The 26765-nt window shown below is 36.5% G+C and overlaps 1 protein-coding gene across 15 annotated transcripts in view; it reads right to left on the minus strand.

The window, feature by feature from the left end:
* Nucleotides 1-26765, minus strand: part of ARHGAP12 (Rho GTPase activating protein 12) — a 123828-nt gene that overhangs the window by 88075 nt on the left and 8988 nt on the right. For 8 of the 15 annotated variants that reach the window (XM_026000891.2, XM_072749327.1, XM_026000893.2 and 5 more), the window contains exons 2-3: nucleotides 18965-19000; nucleotides 16529-17280 (exon numbers count right to left, since the gene is read on the minus strand). In XM_026000891.2, coding sequence (XP_025856676.1) covers nucleotides 16529-17203 — 675 coding nt within the window. In that variant the 5' untranslated portion in view covers nucleotides 17204-17280; nucleotides 18965-19000. Of the gene's footprint in view, nucleotides 1-16528; nucleotides 17281-17657; nucleotides 17822-18964; nucleotides 19001-26765 lie in introns of all 15 variants that reach the window. The other 7 variants (XM_072749324.1, XM_072749326.1, XM_072749321.1 and 4 more) reach the window with 1 other exon arrangement.

Here is a 26765-nt window from a genome sequence, read left to right on the forward strand (position 1 = left end):
ATATTAAACCATATTCCAAATGATAGATATATCCAAGGTACAACAAGTAACTGTGCTATATGAATATTTATTGTTTCTTACTGTCTAGCATTCTCCTTTTCACATAGTAGCATCACCCCCATTCCTTTCTTTGGTTATCTGCACTCCCCCAAATGATCTGAGTTTGATGGGACTCCCAATCATGCTGCCTTGCACACCTCACATGTCCTTTGTGAAGAGATTCACACACAATACAGTTGTGACAAATCAAAGTACTCAACCTATCTAACAGAGTAATTGGTCTAGAGATGGGCACAAGACTTAATTAAGGTAGATTGAGCTGCCCCTGCAAAGGACTTTACATATGAACTTCAGGTCTTTCTGTGATGATAAAGCCTGGGGTAGTCAGTTGCATATCCTGTGTATCAGTAAGGGTTCTCCAGATTTAATAGGATATAGGTATATATACAGAGAGAGAAAGAAAGAGAAAGTGATTTATTTTAAGGAAATGGCTCATGCAATTGTGGAAACTTGGCAAATTGTAAATCTGCAGGGTAGGCTGGCAGGTTGGGAGACCAAGGGAAGAGCAGTAGTTCAAGTTCAAAGGCAGGCTGCAGGCGGAATTCCTTCTTACTGAGAGGAGGGTTTATTCCATACTCTATTACGTCTTACAACTGATTGGATGAGGCCCATCCATATTTTGGAGAATAATCTGCTTTACTCAAAGTCCATCAATCAACTTACATGTTAATAACATCCAAAAACACCTTCACAGAAACATTCAGAATAATATCTGACCAAATATCTGGGCACCATGGTCCAGCCAAGTTGACATATAAAATTCAATTCATCACAAGTTCACCTCTCATCATCTACAGGCATATTACATTATGGCGCTTTAAAAAAAAAAAAAAGAAGAATCAGTATTGCCTTCACTATACAGATTATTTACTACATTATTTGCTGTCAAACGTTTACTGGCAGAAATAGAACATCATCTTTAGCTTTAAAGACTACAATCTGAAAAGAGCAAGATATGCACAAAAGGGACTTTGCTTTTCCTATTTTATAGCACAGAGAATTCCTCTCTACTTGAAATCTGGATCTGCAAAACTTCCTTTGCTAAACTAGAATCAGTCTGGGAATTCCATCCTTGCCAGCTCCCTTCCTGGCCTTCAGAGCAGCTGGTGTCAATGAATGATCCGGTAGAGAATTGGTACAATGTAGGAAGATCTCAAGAATCAATCTCAGAAACAAAGGACATGGTTGATTACTACTTTGTCTCCCTGGCACCCCTCCCTTATTCTGGGAACAGCGAATCTATTATTTCTTTAGGGGAACAGTTTCTCTGTAAATTCCAAATATGCACTTTGGGTAGGGCCCAATCATGCCCTGGCCATAAGTACAAACATGTTACAAGCCAGGCCTGACTCCTTCTGAGATTTTCTGAATTAGAACTAAGAGAAGAAAATAAAATATTCTAATACAAAAACTAAGGATGTGAGCCTCGCAGTTGCTAGAAACTAGTCTACAGCCATGTAGAAGTCTGTTTGGAAGAATAATAACATCATGGAGACAGAATCAGAGATAAGAGACAGATGCAATAAAAGGAATCCTTACAGTAAACTAGGCCCTGGCTCTAACAAACAAACCCTCCCATAGTCTGGTTACATGAGTCAACAAATTCCCTTTTGCCTCACCTAGTCACAGTTGGTTTCTACCACTTACAGCTAAATTCTGATTAATCACAAGGATTAAAGCAGAAAAAAAGTAAATGAATGTAAAATAAGGCCAAATGCACTAGGAATCACAAAGTAGAAGGACAGGTAAAGTTTAGAGGAAAGTTAAGAGAGACCCTACTTATCTTAGAAAATTAAAAGGTGAAAAAAAAAAAAGGTGAGAAAAGGTCAGGGAAGAGGTGAAAGCAGTTGGACAGAAAAGGAGTTTTATGTGGACTGTGAGCCCAATAAAACTGTACACACTGATGCAAATGCAGGTACTTTCTTAGAAAGATAGTTCATGGCTTTCACTAGATCCTCAAAAAGATAAAAAACAATTAAGGAGGAAGGGGCCTGATGCTAAAGTAGAGCAGGCTCTTTGTTCCAGAGGGAACCTAGTAAGATCAGTTATCCTAAAAGGCCTCAATCAATTTTGCCTTTGGGTTGGACCCAAATATAATTTCAAGCTAATCTAGCTCCTCTACCAAATTTCCATCTACCTAGACATTCATGCCTAAGTTTCCTTAAAGAAGATTTATCAATTTTTACTCCATAATTACTCTCCTCAAAACTTTCACTTTAAGATTCTACATTTCTGGAGGTGCCTGAGTGGCTCAGTTAAGCTTCCAACTCTTGGTTTTGGCTCAGGTGAGAACTATGGGATTGTGAGACTAAACCCCATGTAGGGCTCCAGGCTGGGGGTGGAGTCTGTTTAAGATCCTCTCTCTCCCTCCCCTACCCCTTGCTTGTGCATGTGCACACGTTCTCTTTCACTCTAAAAAACTAAAAAATAAAAAAGGAAGAATCTAGGTTTCTGGATGCCTTGAAATTATAACAAGATTTGATGCAAATGTTCATTTCTTGAGAAAAAGGTTCACATTTTTTCATCAAATTCTACAAGCTCTGTGACTTTCTAAATATAAAAGTCAATTAAATAAAAACAAATTTTAAAAAATTAAAAAAAAAAAAAAAAAAGGGGATCCCTGGGTGGCGCAGCGGTTTGGTGCCTGCCTTTGGCCCAGGGCGCGATCCTGGAGACCCGGGATCGAATCCCACATCAGGCTCCCGGTGCATGGAGCCTGCTTCTCCCTCTGCCTGTGTCTCTGCCTCTCTCTCTCTCTCTCTGTGACTATCATAAATAAATAAAAAAAAAAATTTAAAAAAATAAATAAATAAATAAAAACAAATTTTAAAACAATTATTCTTTTCTATTTTGATTAAGGAGAAAGATGTGATGAGAAGATAATCTTGGGAAACAAAGAGAAAATGGGAGTTTCCCAGATGTCATTCAGGGAGGAAAGTACAAAGGAAGTTAAGGACACTAAATAGTTTTAAAACTTCAACATTTTGCCTTCATATGGCTAAATAATGACTTGGTTTCAGCAGTGTGGCAGGGGGAGGACTTAACAAAGATACAATGAGCAAGGATTTGGATGACAGGGGACATTATTAGTTGTTGCTACACAAAGCTAATTTATATCTGTTTTTAGATTTAGCATGATCTATGTGGAAACAGATTTAGGAAAATCTCTAACAAACACTGAAACCTTTTATACCTAATCCTGTATTAAAGAAAATCCAATTAGCCTAAAAAATTACATTCCTCAAGCATTCTTCGTGTAACAGATACTATTTGTATAATACGTAGTTCTTAAAATGTTCCCTACAGTTAAATTACACATACAGCACGACTCTTCATAAATATATACATATTTGTGTGTATACTTTAATTTGTATTTTTAAATACAATAAACATTTACATAGCAGTCCACACAATTTGGGAATAAGGAAAGACTAAAAATAAATATTTAAATACTTTTCAATTAGAAACAAAGTATAAATCTGCAACAAATTAGGGAATTGATTTTGTGAATCCAGTAGAGAGGAGTAACACGTCAAAATGTTGAGGAACCGTCAAAATGTTGAGGAACTGTCAAAATGTTGAGGAACTGTTCCGTATATAACATTTTCCAGATTATGATTGGGTTTCAAATACCAGAAATGCCTTAGCTTACAACTGTCAATGAAGACATTCTTTCTATAAATGTATCTAACACCTAAAAAACTGGAACTTAAACATTTCTAGATTTATGGTCATCTTCATAAATATTCATACTGTGCTTTAAAAATAAGGATTCTAGGCTTTAGAGTTGTTTGATCTTCCTAAACTTATATCAGGATGTCAGTCCTTTGACCTTTGACCTTTCTCTGCCTGGCATCTTGTCAGGCTCACAAAGGTCTACCATACCATTCCTACTCTCCAGTATGACCATACTTTCTAACTACAGGGAACTGGGAAACCCCATACTCAAGCCCAGTAAGAGATATTAAAGGGGCATTAGTGAGATCATGAGGGGCAAAAAGCACATCAGGAGCAAAGTGTGTAGTTTTTAAGGCTTTTTTTTTTTTTTTTAAGATTTTGTATCTATTTATTTGAGAGAGTGAGTAGTGTAACAAGCTGAGGGAGGAAGCACACTCCCTGCTGAGTGCAGAGCCTGACATGGGGCTTAATCCCAGGACCCTGAGATCATGACCTAAACTGAAGTCAGACACTTAACCGACGGGGCCACCCAGGAGCCCTCTTTTTAGGCTGTGTAAAGGTTTAGAGCTCTGAACATACTGATTTTCATAGTTTCATATTCTCATCAACCATTAGTATAAATTCTGAAATGACCTAAAAACCTGTTGCTCTAAGGAGGACAATAAACATGATTCATCCACTTTACTGGGAGTGAAGCGCCAAACTGAATTTTACAGTTTTTTACTCAAATTTTGGAATCTCAGTATTGAGTTGTAATTTTTTACCTCCATCTCCCTAATAGTATTCTTTGACAAAACCTATGCTGTAGGCAAGAGTCACAGCACTTCCAGGTTACTGTTTTTCAAACAGAAAAACCTGCATCTCTACTGGGACATTAATCTAGGTTTCCTTTTCCCCTTTGACTTCAAGCCCCTTTGTGGCTAACCACTGGTCATCATTCCAGAAGCATTTAGGCTATCTATTACGTGCCAGGTACTATACTAGGTACTTGGTGTATAGACAAGGTATAATAACTAGCATGACCTGGAGATTACAAACTAATTAGCAAGAAGGAAGAAAATAATCATAAATGTAGTGAGTTCAACAAAGGAGGAGCACAGGATGTGATGGAAACTTATGATGAGAGGACATCCCATAGGTGACAAGACTAATATAAGACTGTTGAGAGATCAAGGAAATTAATACTTTTTTAAAAGATTTATTTATTTATTTATGAGAGAGAGAGAGAGAGAGAGAGAGAAGGCAGAGACACAGGAGGAGGGGGAAGCAGGCTCCATGCCGGGAGCCCAACGTGGGACTCGATCCCAGAACTCCAGGATCGCGCCCTGGGCCAAAGGCATGCGCTAAACTGCTGAGCCACCCAGGGATCCCCAAGGAAATTAAAACTTTAAAAGTACCACTGAAAACTTATTAATCAGTTCCAATTCTGGGGAAGAGTATATGTACCTTTCCCTATTCCTCACACTAAGCACAAATAAAACCATGGGACATAATATAAAACAAACACAAGAACATATGTATCCGTCAATAGACGAAAGGATAAAGAAGATGTGGTGTATACACAAATACCTACACTGGAATATTACCCAGCCATAAGAAAAGAATGAGACTTGTCATTTATGACAATATAGATAGAGCATATAACAATAAATGAAATAAGCCAAAGAAACACAAATATCATATGATTTCACTTATATGCAGAATTAAAAAGCAAAACAAATGAACAAACAAACCAGAAACAGACTCATGAATACAGAAAACAAACTGGTGATTTCCAGAGGGGAGAAGGCAGGGGGATGGGTGAAAAGGATTAGGCATTATTATTATTAAATAATTAAAACATACACACATACATGAAGACTCTGAGAGGTAGAGAGAAGGTAGACCAACCAGTAGCCTCAGGACCCAAACAACATGGTAGTGGTTTCCTGTGTTTAATTTTGGCTTCATATATCCCAGATCTAAAGGGGGAAGTTAGCAAAAACCAGAAACACTAACACAGACCAAAAAGTCCCAACAAATTCCTGCTCTGTCTAGCAAAAGCACCAAAAAAAAAAAGGGAAGACCTGGCAAGACAGTTTTTTACATAACCACCCTACAAAAGCAAAATGCTACAGGAGTAACCCCACAGCCCACCATACTTTGCCAGCAATGGCAAACAGGTAACCTAGATTTACACTCTTGCCAGGCTATTACAAGGCACCCCAAAACTCTCACAGAAGTGGTATCAGAGAAGGCAAGGGAACCAGGACAGTCACTGCCAGAGAGTAATAAGGCATCCTCCAGAGCCAATACACACACACACACACACACACACACACACACACAGCCTCCTGGGAGAATCAAAATTTTCACTACTGCCAAGTGGCAAGGAAGTCTTCCTCTAACCCAATGTGTTAGTGGAATCTATGTGGACCAAATAATGAGGTGTTCCAACCCCTCCAAGCCAGGGAGAGAGCAGGGAGACTTAGTGGGGAACCAGACATTAATGAGAAACTCTTAGAAAAGCCCCCAAACATGGATACGTGAGAAATTTAAAGCCTCTGGTACCTAAAACCACAGCAAACATTAAACACAATTTAATTTCTAGCCAGATTAGTCTAACACCTCACTACACTAAAGGTCTATTTACTTCAGTTCCCATTACCCAATAGCACATGTCTGGCTTTCGACAAAAAAATCAGAAGATAAGGCAAAAGGCAAGAAAATATTTGAAGACATAAAGCAAGTATCAGATATGGCATAGATTTTAGAATTGTCAAGGAATTTAAAATAAATATTATTAATATCTTAAGAATTATAAAAGATAACATTCAAAAACAAGTAATGTAAGTAGAGAGATGGAAAAGTTAAGACAAAGAATCAAAAAGAAATTCCAGGAGTTAAAACACTCAAAAATAGAAAATGGCTTTGATGGTATTATCACTAGAGTGGACATGCTGGGAAAGAATCAATGAGCACAAGATATGTCAAAAGAAAGGTCCCAAAATGAAAACAGGGTATCAAAAAAATCTATAGAATGGCATATCATACACAAACTGCAAAAAAACAAAGATGAAGAGAAAAGCATGAAAGAAACCATATGAAAAAAACACCTAAACTGTTGAGGAACAGAGTAAGAATTACAACATATTTTTCATCAGAAATGATGCAAACAAAGAGAGTAGGTGAAATAATTTAAGTGTTGAAAGAAAAAAAAAATCACCAACAAAAATTTCTGTATCCAAAGAAATTATGCAGCAAATGAAGCAGAAATAAACACTTTCTTTAACAAACAAAACTGAGAGAATTCAGCACGACTACATCTGCCCTGAGAAACATTAACATTGTTAAAATGGCATCATTCCCCCAGTTGATCTACAGACCTAAGCCAACCTTTAACAGACTCCTACAGACTCCCAGCTGCAGTTGTAGAAATTAACAAGGTGATTCTAAAATCCACATAGAATTGCAAAGGAGCCAGAAAGAAAAAATACTTTTAAAGAAGAATAATAAAATAGGAAGAATAACACTTTGCACTTTCAAAACAACAGTAATCAAGACAGTCTAGTAGGCAGAAAGATGCACATATAAATCAACAGAGCTGACAGTCCAGAAATAAACATGTGTCTTTGGTCAACTGGTTTTCCATGAAGGTGCCAAGACCATTCATTGAAGGGAAAAATACAGTCTTTTCAACAAATGGTCCTGGAACAACTTGATAGCTACATACAAAAAAATCGAGTTGGGCCCTTACTTTATACCAGACATAAAAATGAACTCAAAATGGATCAAAACTAAATATAAGAGCTAAAATGGCAAAACTGCTGGCAGAAAATGTAGGACTGAATCTTCTTGACCTCATACTTAGCAATGGAGTCTTAGAAAAGACACCAAAAGTACAAGCAACAAAAGGAAAAAAAATAGGTAAATTGGACTTAATCAAATTAAAAATTGCTACTTAAAAGGACATTATCGGGGCACCTGGGTGGCTCAGTCAGTTGTGTCTGCCTTCACCTCAGGTCATGATCCTAGGGTCCTGGACTGAGTCCCAAGTATGGCTCCCTGCTCAGCGGGGAGCCTGTTTCTCCCACTCCCTCTGCTCCTCCCCATGCCAGCTCATGCTCTCACTCTTCTTTCAAATAAATCTTTATTTTATTTTTTTTTAAAAATGACATTATCAATAAAATGAGAATACAACCCACAGAATGTGAGAAAATATTTACAAATCATATTTGGTAAGGGACCTATATCTAGACTATAAAAAAAAACTCTTATAATTCAATAATAATAATAATAATAATAATAATAATAATAATAGACAAAGAATCTGAACAGATATTTCTCCAAAGAAAATATACAGTCAATGAACATATGAAAAGATACTCAGCATCATTAATCATGAGGGAAATGTAAATCAAAGCCACATTGTGATACCACTTCACACTCTCTAGGATAGCTGTGATCAAAAAGTCAGATACAGACCAGGATTAAAGAGGATATGGAAAAAGTTAAACTCTCAAACACTGATGCTGGGAATGTAAAATGGTCTCATAGTTCCTCAGTTAAAGAGTTACTCTATCACCTAGCAATTCCACTCCAAGGTATTTACCCAAGAGAAATAAAAACATATATCTACACAAAACTTGTACACAAGGGGCTCCTGGGTAGCTCAGTTAGTTAAGCATCCAACTCTTGATTAGGCTGAGGTCATGATCTCAAGGTGGTGGGATCTAGCCCCATGTTGGCCTCTCCAGTCATCACAGAGTCTGCCTGTCCCTAACTATCCCTCACACATGTTCTCTCTCTAGTAAATAAAATTTTTTTAATAAAAAAATCTTTTAAAAAAGTGTACACAAGTGATTTATAGCAGTAGCAAAAAGGTGGAAACAACCAAAATGCCCAACAAGTGATGGATGGATAAACAATAGATGATTATTCTATCATAAGAAAGAATGAACTACTGATACATGCTACGACGTGGCTGAACATTGAAAACACTGGCTAAGTGAAAGAAGCCAGTCACAAAAGACTACATATTATATGATTCCACTAAAATTAAATGTTCAGAATAGGAAAATTTACAGAAATAGAAAGCAGATTAAAGGTTATTTGGGGCTGGGGAGGAGAGAGGGATAATGAAGTGAAACTAAAATGTACGCAAAACTACAAAATGGCAAGGAAATAAATCAAAAGCAAGTCTAAATAAATGAGCACATATTCTTTGTCCATTGCCTGGAAGACTCAAAAAGGTCAATTCTTCCCAATTTGATCTATAAATTCACCACAATTCTAATCAAAATCCCAATAAACTCTTTTATAGATAACAAACTTAATCTAAACTTAATCCAGAAAGGCAAAAGATCTAGAATAGCCAACACAATATTGAAGAACAATAAAGCCAGAAGACACACACTTAGTTTCAACATTTACCATAAAACTACATTAATCCACACAGCATGTTATTAGCAAAAGAATGACACATAGATCAATGAAACAAAATAAAGAGCCCAGAAATATATACACAAAAATAGTCAACTGACTATTGACAAAGGAACAAAGGCAATTCTATAGAGAAAGTCTTCCAAAAACAGTGGGAACAACTGAAGATCTAGAGATACAAACACACATAAAGAACCTAAGCAAAAACCTTACACCTTTTACAAGAATTAACTCAAAATTGGTTACACCTCAGTGGCTCAGTCAGTTGAATCCCAACTCTTGGTTTCTGCTCAGGTCATGATCTCAGATCATGGGATTGGACACTGAGTCTGGCTCCACACTCGAAGTGGACTCTGCTTGAGATTCTCTCCCTCTGTCCCTTTCTCAGCTCAAGCACACATGTTCTAAGATAAATAAGTTTTTTTAAAAAAAAACCTGTTACATATGTATGCAACCTCACCAAATCAGATGCAGAGGGGTGGGGGGGTATTGATCAAAGAAACTTTAAAAATGAGTCTGTAAAACTAAGGAAGAACTGCACATAAAGTTCTATATGCTATTTAATAAAGTTCTTTCAACTTTAATGTTGAAAGAGTTACGAGTTAGCAATTAACTGCACATAAAGTTCTATATGCTATTTAATAAATAAGAGATAATAATAATAATAAATAATAATAATAATAATAAATATTTAATAAATAAATATTTATTAATAATAAATATTAATAAATAAAAAATAAATATTTAATAAATAAATATGCTATTTAATAAAGAGAACTGCACATAAAGTTCTATATGCTATTTAATAAAGTTCTTTCAACTTTAATGTTGAAAGAGTACGAGTTAGCAATTCTGATACTCCTATACACATATACTGGAACTGAACAATTATGCAAACAGTGGACAGTGGAAGCCACATTTTTCAATGCTGGGACAGAAGTTTATAGATAAGTAATGATTCATGCAGTAACAGATTACAGAGCTGAAGATATCAATATGAACCCAGGTTTAGCCTAACATAGATACAGATGGTTACTGAAAATAATTATAGATTGGGTGTATATATGGGTTAGCCTACCAATGTTTATGTTGTTCTGTCAGCTGAGAGGGCCCTGAAGCAATGACATCGCAGTAGCAACAGTTACACCCAAAACCTTGGCTTCTAACACCATTTTCCAATAAAGGAACAGGGACTCCTTGGAGAAATGGCTGATTCTAGAGCTGGGGCAGAAAGTACAGAAGATAAGCAATAGAGCATCTTGTAGTATCAGAAAGTAAGAAACACTAAAACAGACATACACACAACTGAAAAAGTTCTCAGTGACCAAAGCTGAAATAATTGAGCAACAAAATATAGTAGTATTGGATCAAAATCCACGGTATATTTAAATATCTACATTTATATAAATAAATGACTAAATTAATAAAAATGGTGTAAAAGATAAAATAAATCTTTCATATAAAATAATTCCACTGTGCCCCTAAAGATGTGGGGCATAATTCCTCCACTTAAGAGCCACATATAGCAACTTCTTTCCAAAGACCATGGTGTAGGGCACCTGGGTGGCTCAATCAGTTAAGCATCTGTCTTCAGCTCAGGTCCTGATCCCAGAGTCCTGGGATGGAATCCTGCATCGGGCTCCCAGCTCAGTAGGGAGCCTGCTTTGCCCTCTCTCTCTCTCTCTCTCATGAATAAATAAATAAAGTCTTAAAAAAAAAAAAAAAAGACCATGGTGTGGGAAGGGAGGGAAAAACGAACTTTATAGTGGAAAAATCTGACTAAAATACCTCATCAGGTGTTCAAAGTCAGTATCAACAGTGATAAATCATATTGGTAGTATTTACCCTTGATGTGATGAAAATGACTTTGCCTCTGTGGTCTTCCTCTCAGAAGTCTAGAACTACAGTCCAATCATGAGGAAAACCTCATGCTGGTTCCAACACAGGGTCATTCTACAACACGTGACCAATACTCCACCAAACTGTCAAAGCCACTAAAAACAAGGGAAGTCTGAAGAACTATCAAAGCCAAGAGAAGCCTAAGAATACACGACTACTAAATATAATATGGTATTCTAGAAAAGATCCTTGAAAATGAAAAAGAGCATTAGATAAAAACTAAGGAAATCCTGAATGAAATAAGGACTTCAGTTAGTAATGTATCAATACTAATTCATTAATTATGACAAATGAATCATACTAATATGTCAATAATAGTGAAAACCATGTGTGGAGTATACTGGAAGTCTATAATTTCTTCACAATATTTCTGTGAATCTGGAAGTGTTTTTAAAAAAGAAAGTTCAAAAATAAGAATAAAAACAAATCAACCAAAGGATGCCTGGCTGGCTCAGTTGGTAGAGCATGGGACTCTTGATCTCAGTGTTGTATGTTCAATGTTCAAGCCCCACACTGGGTGTAAAGATTACTTAAAAATAAGATCTTTAAAAAAACAAATAAACTGTATTTCTATATACTAGCAACAAATATATAAACACCAAAATTAAAAACACAGTATCACTTACAATCACTCTAAAAAATTTAAATACTTGGTGTAAGTATAAAAAACAAGCATAAGCCTTTTACTGAAAACTACAAAATGCTGATGAAAAAAATCAAATTAGATAAATAAATGGAGACACAAACCAGCAAGATGTTTTATGGATATGGATATTCTAAAATGTATGAGGAAAGACAAAGGAACTAGAATAGCTGCAGTAATTTCCTATGACCGCTATAGGAACTTACCACAAACAGGTTTAAGACAACAAAAATTATTCCTTCACAGTTCTGGAGGCCAGAAGTCCAAAATCAGTATTAACAGGCTAACATCAAGGAGCAGAGAGAGGGCTGCACTCCCTCCAGAGTCTCTAGGAAAGAATTCGTTCTTTGCTCTTCCAACTTCTGGTGGCTGCCAACATTCCTTGGCTTGTGGCCACACCACTCCTAATCTTCAATGCCAGCATCTTCACATCTCTCTCTGCTCCATCTCCACATAGCCTTCTCTTTGTGTAATGCCCCCTCTGCCTTTCTCTTGTAAGGACATTTGCGATTGCATGTGGGGCTCAGGATAATGTCCTCATCCCAAAATCCTAACTTAATCATATCTTAAAGACCTTCTTCTGGGATGCCTGGTGGTTCAGCGGTTGGGCATCTGCCTTTGGCTCAGGGCCTTATCTTGGATTCCTAGGATTGAGTCCAACATCAAGCTCCTTGCATGGAGCCTGCTTCTCCTCCCTCTGCCTGTGTCTCTGCCTCTTTTTCTGTGTCTCTCATGAATAAGTAAATAAAATCTTTAAAAAAAAAAAAAGACCTTCTTCTTTAAAAAGGTAACATTTATATGTTCCAGGGATTAGGACCAATATCTCTGGTGAATTATAATCTAACCAACTATAATAACCAAAACAATACTGAAGAACAAATTGGGAGGAATTGGTTTACAAATTTTAAGATATATTATATAGCTACAGTAATCAAGGCTGTGTGATATTTGAGGGACACATATATGAATGAAACAGAATAAGGACCCAGAAATAGATCCATACAACTGTGACCAATTGATTTTTGACAAAAAGTGCAAAAGCAATTTACTGGAGGAAGTAGCCTTTCCAACAAATGGTACTATAATAATTAGATATCCACAGGCAAAAAAAAAAAAAAAAAACCCTTAATTTACTTAATCTTAGGTCTTATAGAGAAATTAAACTCAAAATGAATCAAATACAAAATGGAAATCCATAAACTTAGAAAAAATAGGAGGAAATATTTAGGATCTAGCCCTACTGTGATGGTTAATTTTATGTATCAACTCATCTGGGCCAGGTGTTTGATGGAACATTAGTTCAGATGTTTCTGTGAGGGTACAATTAATATTTAAGCCTGTGGACTCTGAGTAAATTATACTGCTCCCCATAATGTGGGTGGGCCTCATCAAATCAGCTGAAGGTCAGAACAGAATAAAAGGCTAATTTCTGCAAAGCAAGAATAAATTCCACCAGCAAACAACCTTGGAATTTTAATTTCAACAATGGCTTTTCCCTGGATTTCCCGCCTACCATCCTACTCTGCAGATCTTGGACTTTCCAATCTCCATAATCACATGAGTCAATTCCTAAAAATAAATCTGCCTCTCTCTGCATATATGTATGTGTGTGGACTATGCTAAATTTTCAGAAAAGCCAATCTCAAAAGGTCTATAGCATGTTTCCATTTATATAATATTTTAAAATGACAAAATTATGAAGATGGAGAGCGAACTAGTGGGGACCGGGGGTTAAGGAGGGATAGGAATGGGAGGCAAGAGGATGTGGCTATAAAAAGGCAACATAAAGGATGCTTGTGGTGATGGAAATACTCAGTATCTAGACTGTAAAAATGCCAATATCTTGACAGCATAGTTTTGCAAAATGTTACCATTGAAGGTAACTGGATAGAGAGTACAAGGGATCTCTCTGTACTATTTCTTACAACTGCATATGAATATACAATCAACTCAAAATGAAAAGTTTAATTAAAGCAGATTGTCCAATGACATTGTAAGTCAGAAAAAATGAAAGTCTCCAAACAGAGACATGAAGGGGAAGGGAGTGGATATTGGCTGGAAGGGACTCAAGGTTATAGTTATGGAAGTGTATACATAAGTGCATATCCATCAAGCCATGCATTTAAGACAACTGCACTTGACTGTATGCTATGCCTCAATAAAAGATTATTTTAAATTGCCTTGTGATTATTAATCTTGTTCACTGTGGTGATAGCACTATGTATAAATGCTTTCAACTGGAATTTTTTGACAATGAGTACCTTTTAGCAGAAGCAGTTTATATAGAATGGTGGAGCCAGAAGCCCTACTAGAATAGGTTAAGGAGTGATTGGAAAATGACAAAATGTGGAGAAACAAATATATACAACTCTTTCCAGAAGTTGCCAGTAAAGGGAAAGGGTGATAAAGTAACACTCAGAGGGGAAGGTACTGTTGAAGAGCTTTACTAAAATGGGAAAAACATGAGCAGATTTAAATGATGAGAGAGAAAATAAGGTAAATAATCAGTCTAAAGCCATATGAGCACAATGCTGCATAATCTTTAGCAAAAGGTTTGTGAAAAGGTAGGGAGAAAGCAGACCTGAGGAGACTGCCCTTGGATAAGACAGGCAATGCTTGCACTGTACGAGGGGGAAAGGGGACTGCTGATACAGGTGTACTTATAGATCTGATGGTGGACGTAATAACAGAAACAACCACGAGTGCTCTGTTGTACTGAAAATTTACTATTGCTAGCCAGCTCCAAGATGCCCCCAGGGATCCTCATCACCTGACATTCGGACTCCTATGTTGTCACCTCCCACACAAAATATAGCTGAAATGTGTAACCAAACAGGAAATGATAGTGTGTGACTTCTAAGACTCTGGCTATTAAGACAATGCCTTGTTCCATCTTGGACTGCTCCTTCTGAGGGAAAGTTGGTCTACAACATTCAAGCACCTGTGAAGAGGCACGACTGACTAACTCCCTGTGAGTGAGCCACCTCAGAAGCAAAGCAGCTTTTCCAACCCCAGCCAAGCTTTCATAAGACTGCAGCCTCACGAGACCATAAGCATTTAAAACCACTCAATCTGTTTCTGTGTTCCTGAGCACAGAAACTCTGAGATAATGTTTACTGTTTTAAGCCACTGGACTTGAGAGTAATTTATTAAGTAGTAATAGAAACAAAATGCATTTATGCACAAGGCATAGTTCTAAGTGTATTAGATATAGTTACCCACTTAATCCTCAACAACCCTGTGATCCTGACTTTGAAATAAGGAAACTGAAATGCACAGAGGTTAAGTATTTTGCCCCAATTATGGCACAACTGGTAAGTACTACGGAACCAGATCCAAATCTAAAGCCAGCACCATCAACTGATGTGCAATACATCCTCTTCAAAGCCAAAGAGTTTCCATCCCAAGGCTTTTATTTAGGCTCTGAGACAGAAGACAAGGGTATCTGAGGAGAGCAGGGAAAAGCAAGCGAATGAGAGAACTGAAAAAAATGAAAAAATTTTAAAACACTTGTCACAAAGAGTTAGGAAAAGCAGAAAGACCTAACTAACAGGGTTTCCAAACAGTTTTAAGGGCTCAGGAGAGGTTAGGAACCATGAACTTCCATGCAGTGAATTTAAGATGAGCATGATGAACAGAACCCAGAATTACTAATGTACCTAAGTATAAAACATAATCTGAAGTGTGCAAAACAGTGATGACTATCAGTAATAGAGAACACATCTTTCCCAGGTCCTTCAGGTTCAGTAAGGAACATGAACAGAAAAATTCCAGGTAACAGTACATATTCTGTGTCAAAGTATCACATAAAGACTAAAGAAATAAAAGCCTGCTAAGACACATGATGGTAAACTGACAGTAGCACCATCATATAACTGCCTCAGTCGCAAACATCAAAAGTTTTTCTTGAAAATCTCTCCTTTTCCTTTTGTTCAAAAATGTCACAAGAAAAATTAAAAGCTACAGGAAGAACAAACTACTTTCATCACAATCAGATCACACCTAAGAGCAGCCTCACAATTAATGACTTAACTTAATGAATAAAGTTCTGTAAGAACTTACAACAGAACTTTAGGCCAAAAATTTGTCAATTTTCAATTTCACTTAAAATTATTAGACTTTTCCACATACATTCAAGTTCAATTTCCTGCGTTTGCTTTTAAGATTATTTCACTTGACTTGAGAAACTGGCATTAACTATTTTAAAATAAAGTTAGATAAGGGGGGGAAAGAAATCAAACCATGGACACAAAATGTTCCAAGAAAGCAAGTGTGTATATTTAGACAACATAAGACACAAAAGTACATGAATGAAGGCAAAGATTTGTGAGCTCTATTTTTTTTAAATATTCAAGGCTAATAAACCAGTTTCAAATAAGTAGCTAACATTCCATGAGTATCTTTCCCCATATACTCATTATTACCTGAAAACTTATCAGAAACAAGTCAAAATGAGTACAGTTAGAAAACAAACTTTGTCTAGTAAAAGAAATATCTTCACTGGATAAGTAGACCCTTTCTGCCCTATGCAGGATCAACAGAGAGAAAAAAAAAAATCCTTTTCCACATATAAAGTTCAGCCCTATAAGTTCTAGCCTATACAATTCCAGCCCTATAAAGGTGTAAGAATTATGGAAACTGTAAGGTCAACCGTTATGAACCCACAAGTTATTATACTATTCTCCATCTCACTAAATCGGGATAGAACCTGTGTATTCTAAAAACAAAGCAAAATGAACAATTCCTATCCTACAAAGATTTTAATTGAAACCTGTAGTATTTTTGTTACAGCGATGTAAGTATCCATCATTCTACTTTCCATCTTACCCTTATTTGTTCAGTGGAGCTGCTGCTAAGTTCATCACCAGACTCAGAATCCTGATGTACTCTTTCCGAGCCTTCTCCTGCTGAATCACAAGACTGTTCCTGAGAGAAGCTAGTTTTCTCTACATCCAAGAACTCCGGACCAGGAGAGTGACCAAATAAGCGCGTCCTATTCTGGCCAGAAACTTTAGGAGAATGTGAGTCACTGTTAAACTTTCCATTATTATGGGTCAGGTCCAGGCTTAGGTTCACTGTCTGACCTGGATTATAGTTGGGTCCAAAATTCTGATTTGCATCACGAGTAAGACCTGTTCCTTGAACAGACGATGGCTTTCCAAAACTTGAAAGCTCAGGCAGTTTGTTCACATTTTCGGTTGACCTCTGAAGATGGAGACTCTGTATCATTTTCATAGAATTATTTGGTAGTCCAACTGCCTGTTTAACAGGCGGCATGAGAGCTTTGCGGGTGACCTCCTTGACATACTGGGCTGGCACATAAAATGCCTTGGAATTCTCATCTGGTTTAACTTGCCACCAGTCATCATTGGTCTTTTTCACCAAGATATATCGTTCCCCTTGTTTTATCACAATCTTTCTGTCCTTGGCTTCATATTCATAATCATACTCCACTTCAATATACACTTGTCCTGGAATAATCTTCCCACTTCTGTCAGCCATTTTTATTCAATAATGTTCACCTTTCAAACAGGATGGTATGCCACATTATGACTTTACAGCTTGTTGGATTAATAGAGCTATTTTTATTTAAATAGAGGAAGAGAATGAAGAAAATGTTAACACAGCCTGGATTTTTAAGATTTAATCACAAGCATCTTAAACTACAAGGCATTTGAGAATATCACCTTCACATCTCAAATCCCAGAAACTAAACATGAGTCTAATATCATATATATACTGTCCTATATTAAGAACACTCAAACTATAACTATATTTTCTAGTCATTTATAAACAAAACCAAACCAATTACTCGAACAGTAAGTACCCTAATCAGCCAGAAAGAAAAATGTCTAGAAAATAAGATGGAGATCTTTCCTTCTTTTCATGACTACCTCAAACCTCCTTCACTTTCTTAGAAAGGCTCACTAATAACAAATATGTATCAGGCACTTACCAAGGGCCAGGTTCCAAGCCAGGTTCGCTGGGCTAGGTTGGCTTATCTAAGACCTTCTTTGAAGGTGATGTTGATTTCAATAACATTGTACTCTTTTTTTTCTAATATAGTCAAGAGTATTAAAGAGCTTAAAAAAGGTTATCCAACTATACAAGTTTCCTTTCCTAACATAAATAAAAAGGACAACACTGTTATTGTTAGGCAAAGTATGCACACAAAGGAAAGAAGAAATTCCTAGTTTACTCTGTTTCCCTCTTATTTCTACCCCAGGAGGGCCACAATTCTTATCAGACTGAATCCCACAAATGCAGAGAAATAACCAGTCCTTTTATTTATATATGTTAAAAATTCTCACCCCCTTCTGCCACTCAAAGTCTATTATAAAAATAGTCCTAAAAAAAAAAAATAGTCCTAAATTGGCTTGAGAAATCTAAGGATTCATTTTTATTTCTACACCAATTCCAAAGTAGTTTAGTACTCAAGAATCAAAGTGATCACAGTATCTTGATATTGCTACACCTCAAGTCAAGACCCAACCACAAAATGTATTGTGATGAACTCTGTTTCCTAAAAAACTTATGTTTAAGTCCTAACTCAGGACCTGTGAATGTGACCTTATTTGGAAATAGGACCTTTGCAGATGAGGTCATACATGATTAGGCTAGGACCAAAAATCTACAATTGGTGTTTTTATAAGGAGAGGGGGATTTGGAGGCAGGGAAAGGACACACACAGAGGGAAGATGCCATGTGCAGACAGAGGCAGAATTTGGAGTGAAGCAAGGAACCCCAAGGACTGCCAGCAGCTACCACAAACCAGGAAGAAGCAAGGAAGGATCATTTCCTAAGGCCTTCATAGAGGGAGCACAGCCCTGCCAAAGCCTTTATTTTGAACATCTAGCCTCCAGAACGGAGAGAGAGAAAGTTTCTATTGTTTTAAGTCACCCAGTGTGTGACACTTTGTTACAGCAGCCCTAAGAAACTAATATTCAACCCAAAGCTAAAGGATCCTAAGGCAAACCTAAGCAATTCTGAATACTGAGATGTACTAGAAATGTATAAACCCGAGGTCCCATGACAATCTACCAATTTTTCTTCAGCACCCAACTACAGAACATAAGATGTGCTATATGTGCAGTTAATCATTATTCCCCTGAAGACAATTTTCTTATCTATGATAAACAAAGCCCATAAGCCTAGGTGATAAATTAGCGATAAATTTTAGTAACAGAAATTTACTTTCTAGACAAACTACTCGGGTAACAAATATAGTAACATTTCCAAAAAATTAAAAATAAAAAAACTTACCTTAAAAGAAATAAATATCCAGTATTACATTTAAACCTACAAAAAAAAAAATAATAAACTTCATTAACTTTAACCAGGGTTGCTTTAAGAAGGCTAATAATGTAAGGTTGTTCATGTTTTAGAATAGCTGTAATGGACTGCTCCCATTTTTTATAATAGCTAAAATGTTATATATCATAATAGTGTTGAGTGCCACCCTCCAATGTGTACAAAAACAAGGGATACTTCACCACTGTCTTCTCCTACTTCACTTCCACATAGTTTCAACTTTATTTCTGCCCTTTTTTTATTTTAATAGATATCTTTTAAAATTACTAGTAATATGATAAACTTTTTAAAAATGGTTAAAATAACAGAACAGGTTTTCAAGTTTATGGTATTGAGTGGAGAGAATGAAAACAGATACTAAGAGCTATTGGGAGTCCTAACATATCATATTCCCCCACAGATCATAAATAGACGAGTCCCACATCAGGCTCCCAGTAGGGAGTCTGCTTCTCCCTCTGCCTAGGTCGGTCTCTCTCTCTCTCTCTCTCTCTCACACACACACAAATACAAATAAATAAATAGAATCTTTATAAACAATCGAATATACCTTTACATAGGAGAAATCCGGGGTTCATGAGCTTAAAACCAGAGATTACACCAACAGTGGGACAACCTTGACGATATATGCCTCCCAATGTGATTGATGTACACAATGTTACCTAAGTTGTATTCTTGTCAAAAACATGTTAAATCTTAAGCTGTTATTAGAAAACAATTCGAAAGTGTAAGACATCCTATTAGATAACAGACCTAAAATCTTCGAAAAATTTAATTTCATAAAAAATGAAAAGGGGAGGAAGATTCTTCTAGATTAAAAAAGACTACTGAACCACAACCACCAAATCCACTTAGTGTTCTAATAGGTACCTAAAACTGACCATATACAAAATCTATGTCCTCTGTCTATTCCCCAGACCCCCGCCAAGTCTGTATGGTCTTTCCCGTAGCAGTAAACAGAGAGTCTAACCTTCCAAATGTTCAGCCTTTACTTTCACGCATTACCAGGACATTAGTCACTATGTGCTTTAATCTTTTTATAAAAGCTTTTCACTACAACTTTTCAAAATTCCACACTGAAGTACTTATCCTCAGGTGATTTTTTTTTCTTTCCAGGAAGTAATAAAATAACTTAAGCAACATCTCTGAGCTCAAATGTACCATAGATAGTTATACAGGAATGGAGAAAAGGAAAGTATGAAGAGTAACAAGAAAATTATGTCATGCTAACAGCAGAGAGGCTGGGCAGCGGGCAGTAACAATAGGTTAAAAGCCAGGCCACATTCAGTCCGTTTCACTGCCAGGCTTTACGACTACAACTTGCCCAGTGACTACAAAGATAAGTATGAAGGAGGAGTTAGAGGGAAAGATATAGTAGTCAATTCACTATGTTCAACATGAGACATGTAACCTAGTTTTTTTTTTTTTTTTTAATGAGATTGGAAGGACAATAAAGATGGAGAGTATTCAAAAACTTCTGTGTATAAAAGGTGTTGGATCCCAAAGCAGGCAATATAAAGAGTAGACACAATGGGATAAGAATAGGAGAATTGGAGCAGAGATAGTTTTCTAATTAGAACATTGGAATGGTGAGATGGGGAGTGAAACTGGGAAGTCCCTAGAAGAATCTATTAAAATTATAAGCTTCTAGAAAGTCACATAGCAGGAATTATGTATCACAATCCAAGGTCTGGGAAGTTACATAAAATAAAAAAGAGAAAAGCCTTATTATAAGCTATGGATTCAAAGAAAATTAAAATAATTGTGGGATAGCTCTAGAAACTCAGCTCTAAGGCAAAATTATCTGCAAATGTGTAAGTTATGTTGCCTAATTTTATAAGCTATGCTAAAAAAATTTACTTGTTTAAGTTTTCATTTGCTTCTTTCTTTCTCTATTTTCCAAACTTGGGGATTCTTCTCTCTAGACTAGCACTATTTATCCTATCTTACCCTCTCAAGTATTTTGTTTAGAATCTTACTCCCCCAACTATAACACTCTGAATGCAACTCTCCTGCAGTTTAAATACATTCTGTACTTATCACCACACTCCTCCAACCATATTTATCATGAGTACACTTACAACTAAGTACCCAGCCACCAATATATATATAAAGCTTTTGCATATCTACCTGCCCAGTACCAATTACTGCTTTACTTGGCAGTTTCAAAAATACCCATATAGGCTTTCCATGCCTCTTACCAGTATTCTTCTTCCTCATGTTTCTACAAGAACAGATATACACACAGATACACACACACACACACACACATACACACACACACACCTGCTTACTTACATCTTTTACTTCTCTTCCCCCACATCAGATTCAGAACTCCCTACCATGCTATTTTAAAATCTATTAGCCTCCTCCTTTGTCTGCCATTTTTTTCTCATTTTCTTTCCTACCACAAATTACACAGCTCAGCACATGTTATCTTCCTCCCCCAGGACATCTGTTTTAATCAAGTACATCTCTCAGCATGGTATCTCTACTAAGTATATCAAAAAAGTAAACAAGTAAACAGTATCTTCAGAGACATATAATACATGCATTCATAATTAATGAGTCTACAATTTTTTCTGTTTGGAATGAGTCTATACTTTAAGTCTAATACATAGATGTACAACCAATTTAGCAATTCTAGTGCCATGAGCAACAAAATATTAATACAGCCTCACACACATAAATATTAACTAACTTAAAAATACAATTTAAGCAATTATTCTTGACATGAAGTCCTCTAAAAAGTTTTAAAAGTACTTGTTTAAAATGAACAATCCCATAGAGCGTCTACGTGGCTCAAAGTGTCTGCCTTCACCTTGGGTCATGATCCCAGGGTCCTGGGATGGAGCCACATTGGTCTCCCTGCTCAGTGGGGAGTCTGCTTCTCCCTCTGCCCCTCCCACCCCATGTGCACTCTCTCTTCTCTTAAACAAAATCTTTAAAAAATAAAGAAAATTAAAAAAATAAAAATAATAAAATAAAATGAACAATCTCTAAACAGGCCTCTACTAAAGAAATCCATTAAACTTAATGAGCACATCAAATAATTAAGAACAATCCCCGTATTAAGTTCCAGCATAAGAAATTATATCACGAAATAATTTTGTAAATTACACTTGTACAACAAAAAAATCATAGGCTACTAGAGAGCACTTAGTTTTTCATAATGCATGATCCCTATTTTCTAACAATAAATACGTGTAGAATATAAGACATTTCTTTAGGCCTACAGAAAAGAAGGAATAAACAGTGATTAATATCATCAACTATCCTGGCCATAAAAAAAAAAAAAAAAGCAAAAATGGAGACAGCAGAGGGATACAGGAAATAATTGGGTAACTGGAAAGCAGGAGAGAACATAGTGAAACATAAACTAGTAGAGGAAATTCAAAACTAAGATTTAAATCTGAAACAAAAATGAGGAAACAACAAAAGCAGCATTTGGGGAAGAAAGCATATTTTACTAAAAGTGACATTTGCATGGGGGTATTTTAGAGCAATCTGTGCCATGAAGTCTTAGTCAGAAATAAAAGTGGACATAATGACTTTTTCTTGGCTAGTTACAAGAATGAAGAAAATATTCAAATTTAAAAGGGATGAAATATGGGATGCCTGGTTGGCTCATCAGTTGAGTGGTTCAGGGTATGATCCTGGAGTCCCAGGATCAAGTCCCACATCCGGCTCCCTGCATGGAGTCTACTTCTCCCTCTGTGTCTCTGCCTCTCTCTCTCTGTGTCTCTCATGAATAAATAAAATCTTAAAAAAAAAAAAAAAGGGAGGGGGGAATATAACCTGGAGTTTGACAATGAGTTTTTAGATATACCAACAAATACATAATCCATAAAAGAAAAAGACTTTATTAAAATTAAATACCACTGCTTTGTGGAAGACGCTGCTAAGAGAATGAAAAACACCAGCCACACCTAAGGAGAAAATATTTTCAAAGCACATATCTGATTAAGGATTTATACCCAAAATACACAAAGAATTCTTAAAGGTCAACAAAATGGAAAAAAGGACCTGAAAAGATATCATGAAAGAAAACCTACAGATAGCAAATAAACACATAAAAACTGCTTGACATTAAGTCATTAAGGAGTTACAAATTAAAATACGATACCACAACACATGTCTATTATAATGGCTACAATCCAAAAGCTGACAACACCAGGTACAAGTGAGGATGCAGAGCAACAGAACCTTTATTCTCAGGAAGGCAAAATGGTTCAGCCATTCTGAAGACATAAGCAGTTTCTTACAAAACTAAGCATGGTCTTGCCATCTGCTCTAAGGATCACATTCCCAATGTATTTACCCAAATAAGTTGAAATCAAAATGCCCTGCATGCAAATGTTTATAGGAGTTTTATTTATAAGTGCCAAAAACTGGAAGCAACCAAGATGTCCTTCAATAGGAGAAGGGAGAAAAAAAAAATCCCCAGCTTTAGGATGGGCCCCACCCTCCCTACCTGCCTCAGGGGGGAGGAGGGGCACCTGGGTGGCTGAGCGGTTTGCCTTTGGCTCAGGTCAGGATCCCAGGGTCCTGGGATCAAGTCCTACATGGGGCTCCCCGAGGGGAGCCTGCTCCTCTCTCTGCCTGTGTCTCTGCCTTTCTGTGTCTCTCATGAATAAATAAATAAAATATTTTTAAAAAATAAAGGTAAAGCGCTAATAGTCACGAGGATAAACTGTGAGACATTCATACAATGGAATATTATTTTGTGATAAAAATAAGGTATCAAGCTAAGAAAAGACACATATTAATCTTAGATATATTTTGCAAAGTGAGGCCAGTCTGAAAATGCTACACACTGAATGACTTTAATTATATCTGGGGAAGTCAAAACCATAGAAAAAGTGATTGCCAGGATTGGGAGGTCAGGAGGAGGGTTCCATAGGTGAAGCACAGATTCTTTCACATCATTAAAACTATTTTGTATGACACTGTAACGATGGATGTATGACACTGTACACTTGTCAAAAGTCATTGATCTACAACACAAAGCATGAATTTTCATGTACGCAAGTTTTAAAAAATCATTTAGGTGGTTGGGAGAATCCCAGGGTTTCCCAAGAAAGCAGGTAAGACAAGACAGTCTAACAATATGACAAATAAATGGAACAACCTCTGGAGGAAGATGCTGACCTAACTCATCATGGAAATAAGTGAAGTCTGTAAGAATACAGGGAAAAGAGCTACACATAAGTACTGTATTCTAAGTTGATAAAAACATTTCCCATGGCAGTACAACTCAAAAATTCTAATACTGCCATATATGTATTCCATAATTTAATGGAATGTGGATGATGGGAGCCAGGTTTCTCAATGATTGAGTGGAAATCTATAATCATATAGAAAGATTAGAATGATCCATGGATTAGATTTGGAAACATCAATATGCACTCATTTTTAACTTACTACAGAAATACCTAAAGGTGATTTCATAAAGAAATATTACATATATACATCTTATATTGCTCAGTATACACATACATATTTCTTTGCTGTCAGTAAAAATGACAGCCTAGCAGTAGCAAGTATACCTAGCACCCAGATACAGTTTCTAATACCATTCTTCAAATAAAGGAACCAAGGATCTTTGAAGAAATGGCTGATCCAAGGACTGGGGCAGAAAATATACAAGATAAACCCACGGAATCTTGTAGTATCATACTCACCCTTTCCCCTCTAGATTTTAAAGAATAGATTTAAATGCATATTATTTAACAATTGTCTTCTTAAACTGTAACTCAAATTAAAAGTGATATCTTGCATATTTTATATTCATTTTAAAATATCTTAATCTTACATTATGCTGATGCACGTTTGAGTAATTTAAATAAACACACTTTTTTTTAATTCTTTACTTTTACACACTGCATTTATGGAGAACTATTCTTTTTAATGCTTAAATGATGTCAACCTACTCCTCATTAACATTGTGATAAGAGCCCCTGCAGGCAAAGGACCTGAATAGACATTTTTCCAAAGATGATACACAGATGGCCAAAAGCACACGGAAAAATGCTCAACATCACTATCATTAGGGAAATGCAAATCAAAACTACAATGACAGCTCTTCATACCTAATAGGATGGCTAAGGTAAAGAACAGAATTAAAAATGACCCCCAAAACCCCCAAATGACAAGTGTTGGTGAGGGTGTGGAGAAACTGCCATTCTTGTGCACTGCTGGTAGGAATGCAAAGCGGTGCAGCCACTGGGATAAATGGTACAATGGTTTTTCAAAACACCTAGCAATTCCACTTCTGGGTATACAGCCAAAAGAAGTGAAAGCAGCGACTTGTATATGTACATCCACGTTCATAGCAGCAGTTCACAATCACAATAGTCAAAAGGTGGAAGCAAACCAAATGTCCATAAATAAATGCCTAAACTAAATGTGCTACATACAATGCTATTGTGTATATATATATATTCCTACAACAGACACTGCAGACTACGATTTAAATCACCTTATACCTGTGTACCCCAAAACCACAAGTCATTAAAATCCTCACATAGCTTTTACAGATCCTCTTTCAAAGTAACCATTCAAACTTTTAGAAAACTGAAAAGTAGCACTTATGTAGCACATGAATGATGAACTACTACTACCACCACCAATCCCTGAGGGCTTTTTGTCCTTTACTGCAAAAGAAAACATACCATGATTCTTAATTTTTATTCAAATTTAAATTATATTACAAAACATTGAAATTCAATAATGCAAATTAAATCAAAACAAGATATCACACACCGACCACAATAAAGTTTTTTTTTTAAGATTTTATTTATTTATTCATGAGAGACACAGAGAGGGGGCAGAGACACAGAGGAAGAAGCAGGCTCCTCACAGGAAGCTTGATGTGGGACTCGATAAGCAGACCGGGATCATGCCCTGAGACAAAGGCAGATGCTCAACCACTGAGCCACCCAGGCATCCTTACAAGAAAGTTATTTTTGGGCAGCCCGGGTGGCTCAGTGGTTTAGCGCCACCTTCAGCCCAGGGCGTGATCCTGGAGACCCAGGATAGAGTCCCATGTCAGGCTCCCTGCATGGAGCTTGCTTCTCCCTCTGCCTGGGTCTCTATGAATAAACAAAATCTTTAAAAAATAAATAAATAAAATTATTTTTAAAAAACAAAGACAATATAAAGTGTTGATACCAACAACTGTAATACTTATACAGTGCTAATGGAAATGCTAAAAACAGGACAGCCAGTTCAGTAGTTTCCTATAAACATATATTTTCTGCAGACTGTATTCTGGGCCATGAAACAAATATTAATAAATTGAAAAGGATTGGTATCACACCAAGTATATTCTCTAACAACTGAATTTTCATAAATTTAACAAAAACATAGCTTAAAACCCACAAATTTGTTGCAATCTAAACACTTCTAAATAACTCGAAGGAAGATATCAAACAGGAAATCTGAACTGAAATAAAAATGAAAGCATGACATCTCAAAATTTATGGGATGCAATTACAATAGTGCTCAGAGAAAATTTATGGCACTAAATACCCATATTAAAAAAGAAAGGTCTCAAAAAAAAAAAAAAAGAAAAAAGAAAGAAGAAAAAAGAAAAAAGAAAAAAGAAAAAAGAAAAGAAAAAAGAAAGGTCTCAGGGGTGGCTCAGCGCCGCCTCCCCAGGCGGGGGAGGGCCTGATCCTAGAGACCCAGGATCAAGTCCCATGTCAGGCTCCCTGCATGGACCTGCTTCTCCTTCAGCCTGTGTCTCTGCCCC

The sequence above is a fragment of the Vulpes vulpes genome, chromosome 2 (genome assembly GCF_048418805.1).
Source record: "Vulpes vulpes isolate BD-2025 chromosome 2, VulVul3, whole genome shotgun sequence".
NCBI classification, from domain to species: domain Eukaryota; kingdom Metazoa; phylum Chordata; class Mammalia; order Carnivora; family Canidae; genus Vulpes; species Vulpes vulpes.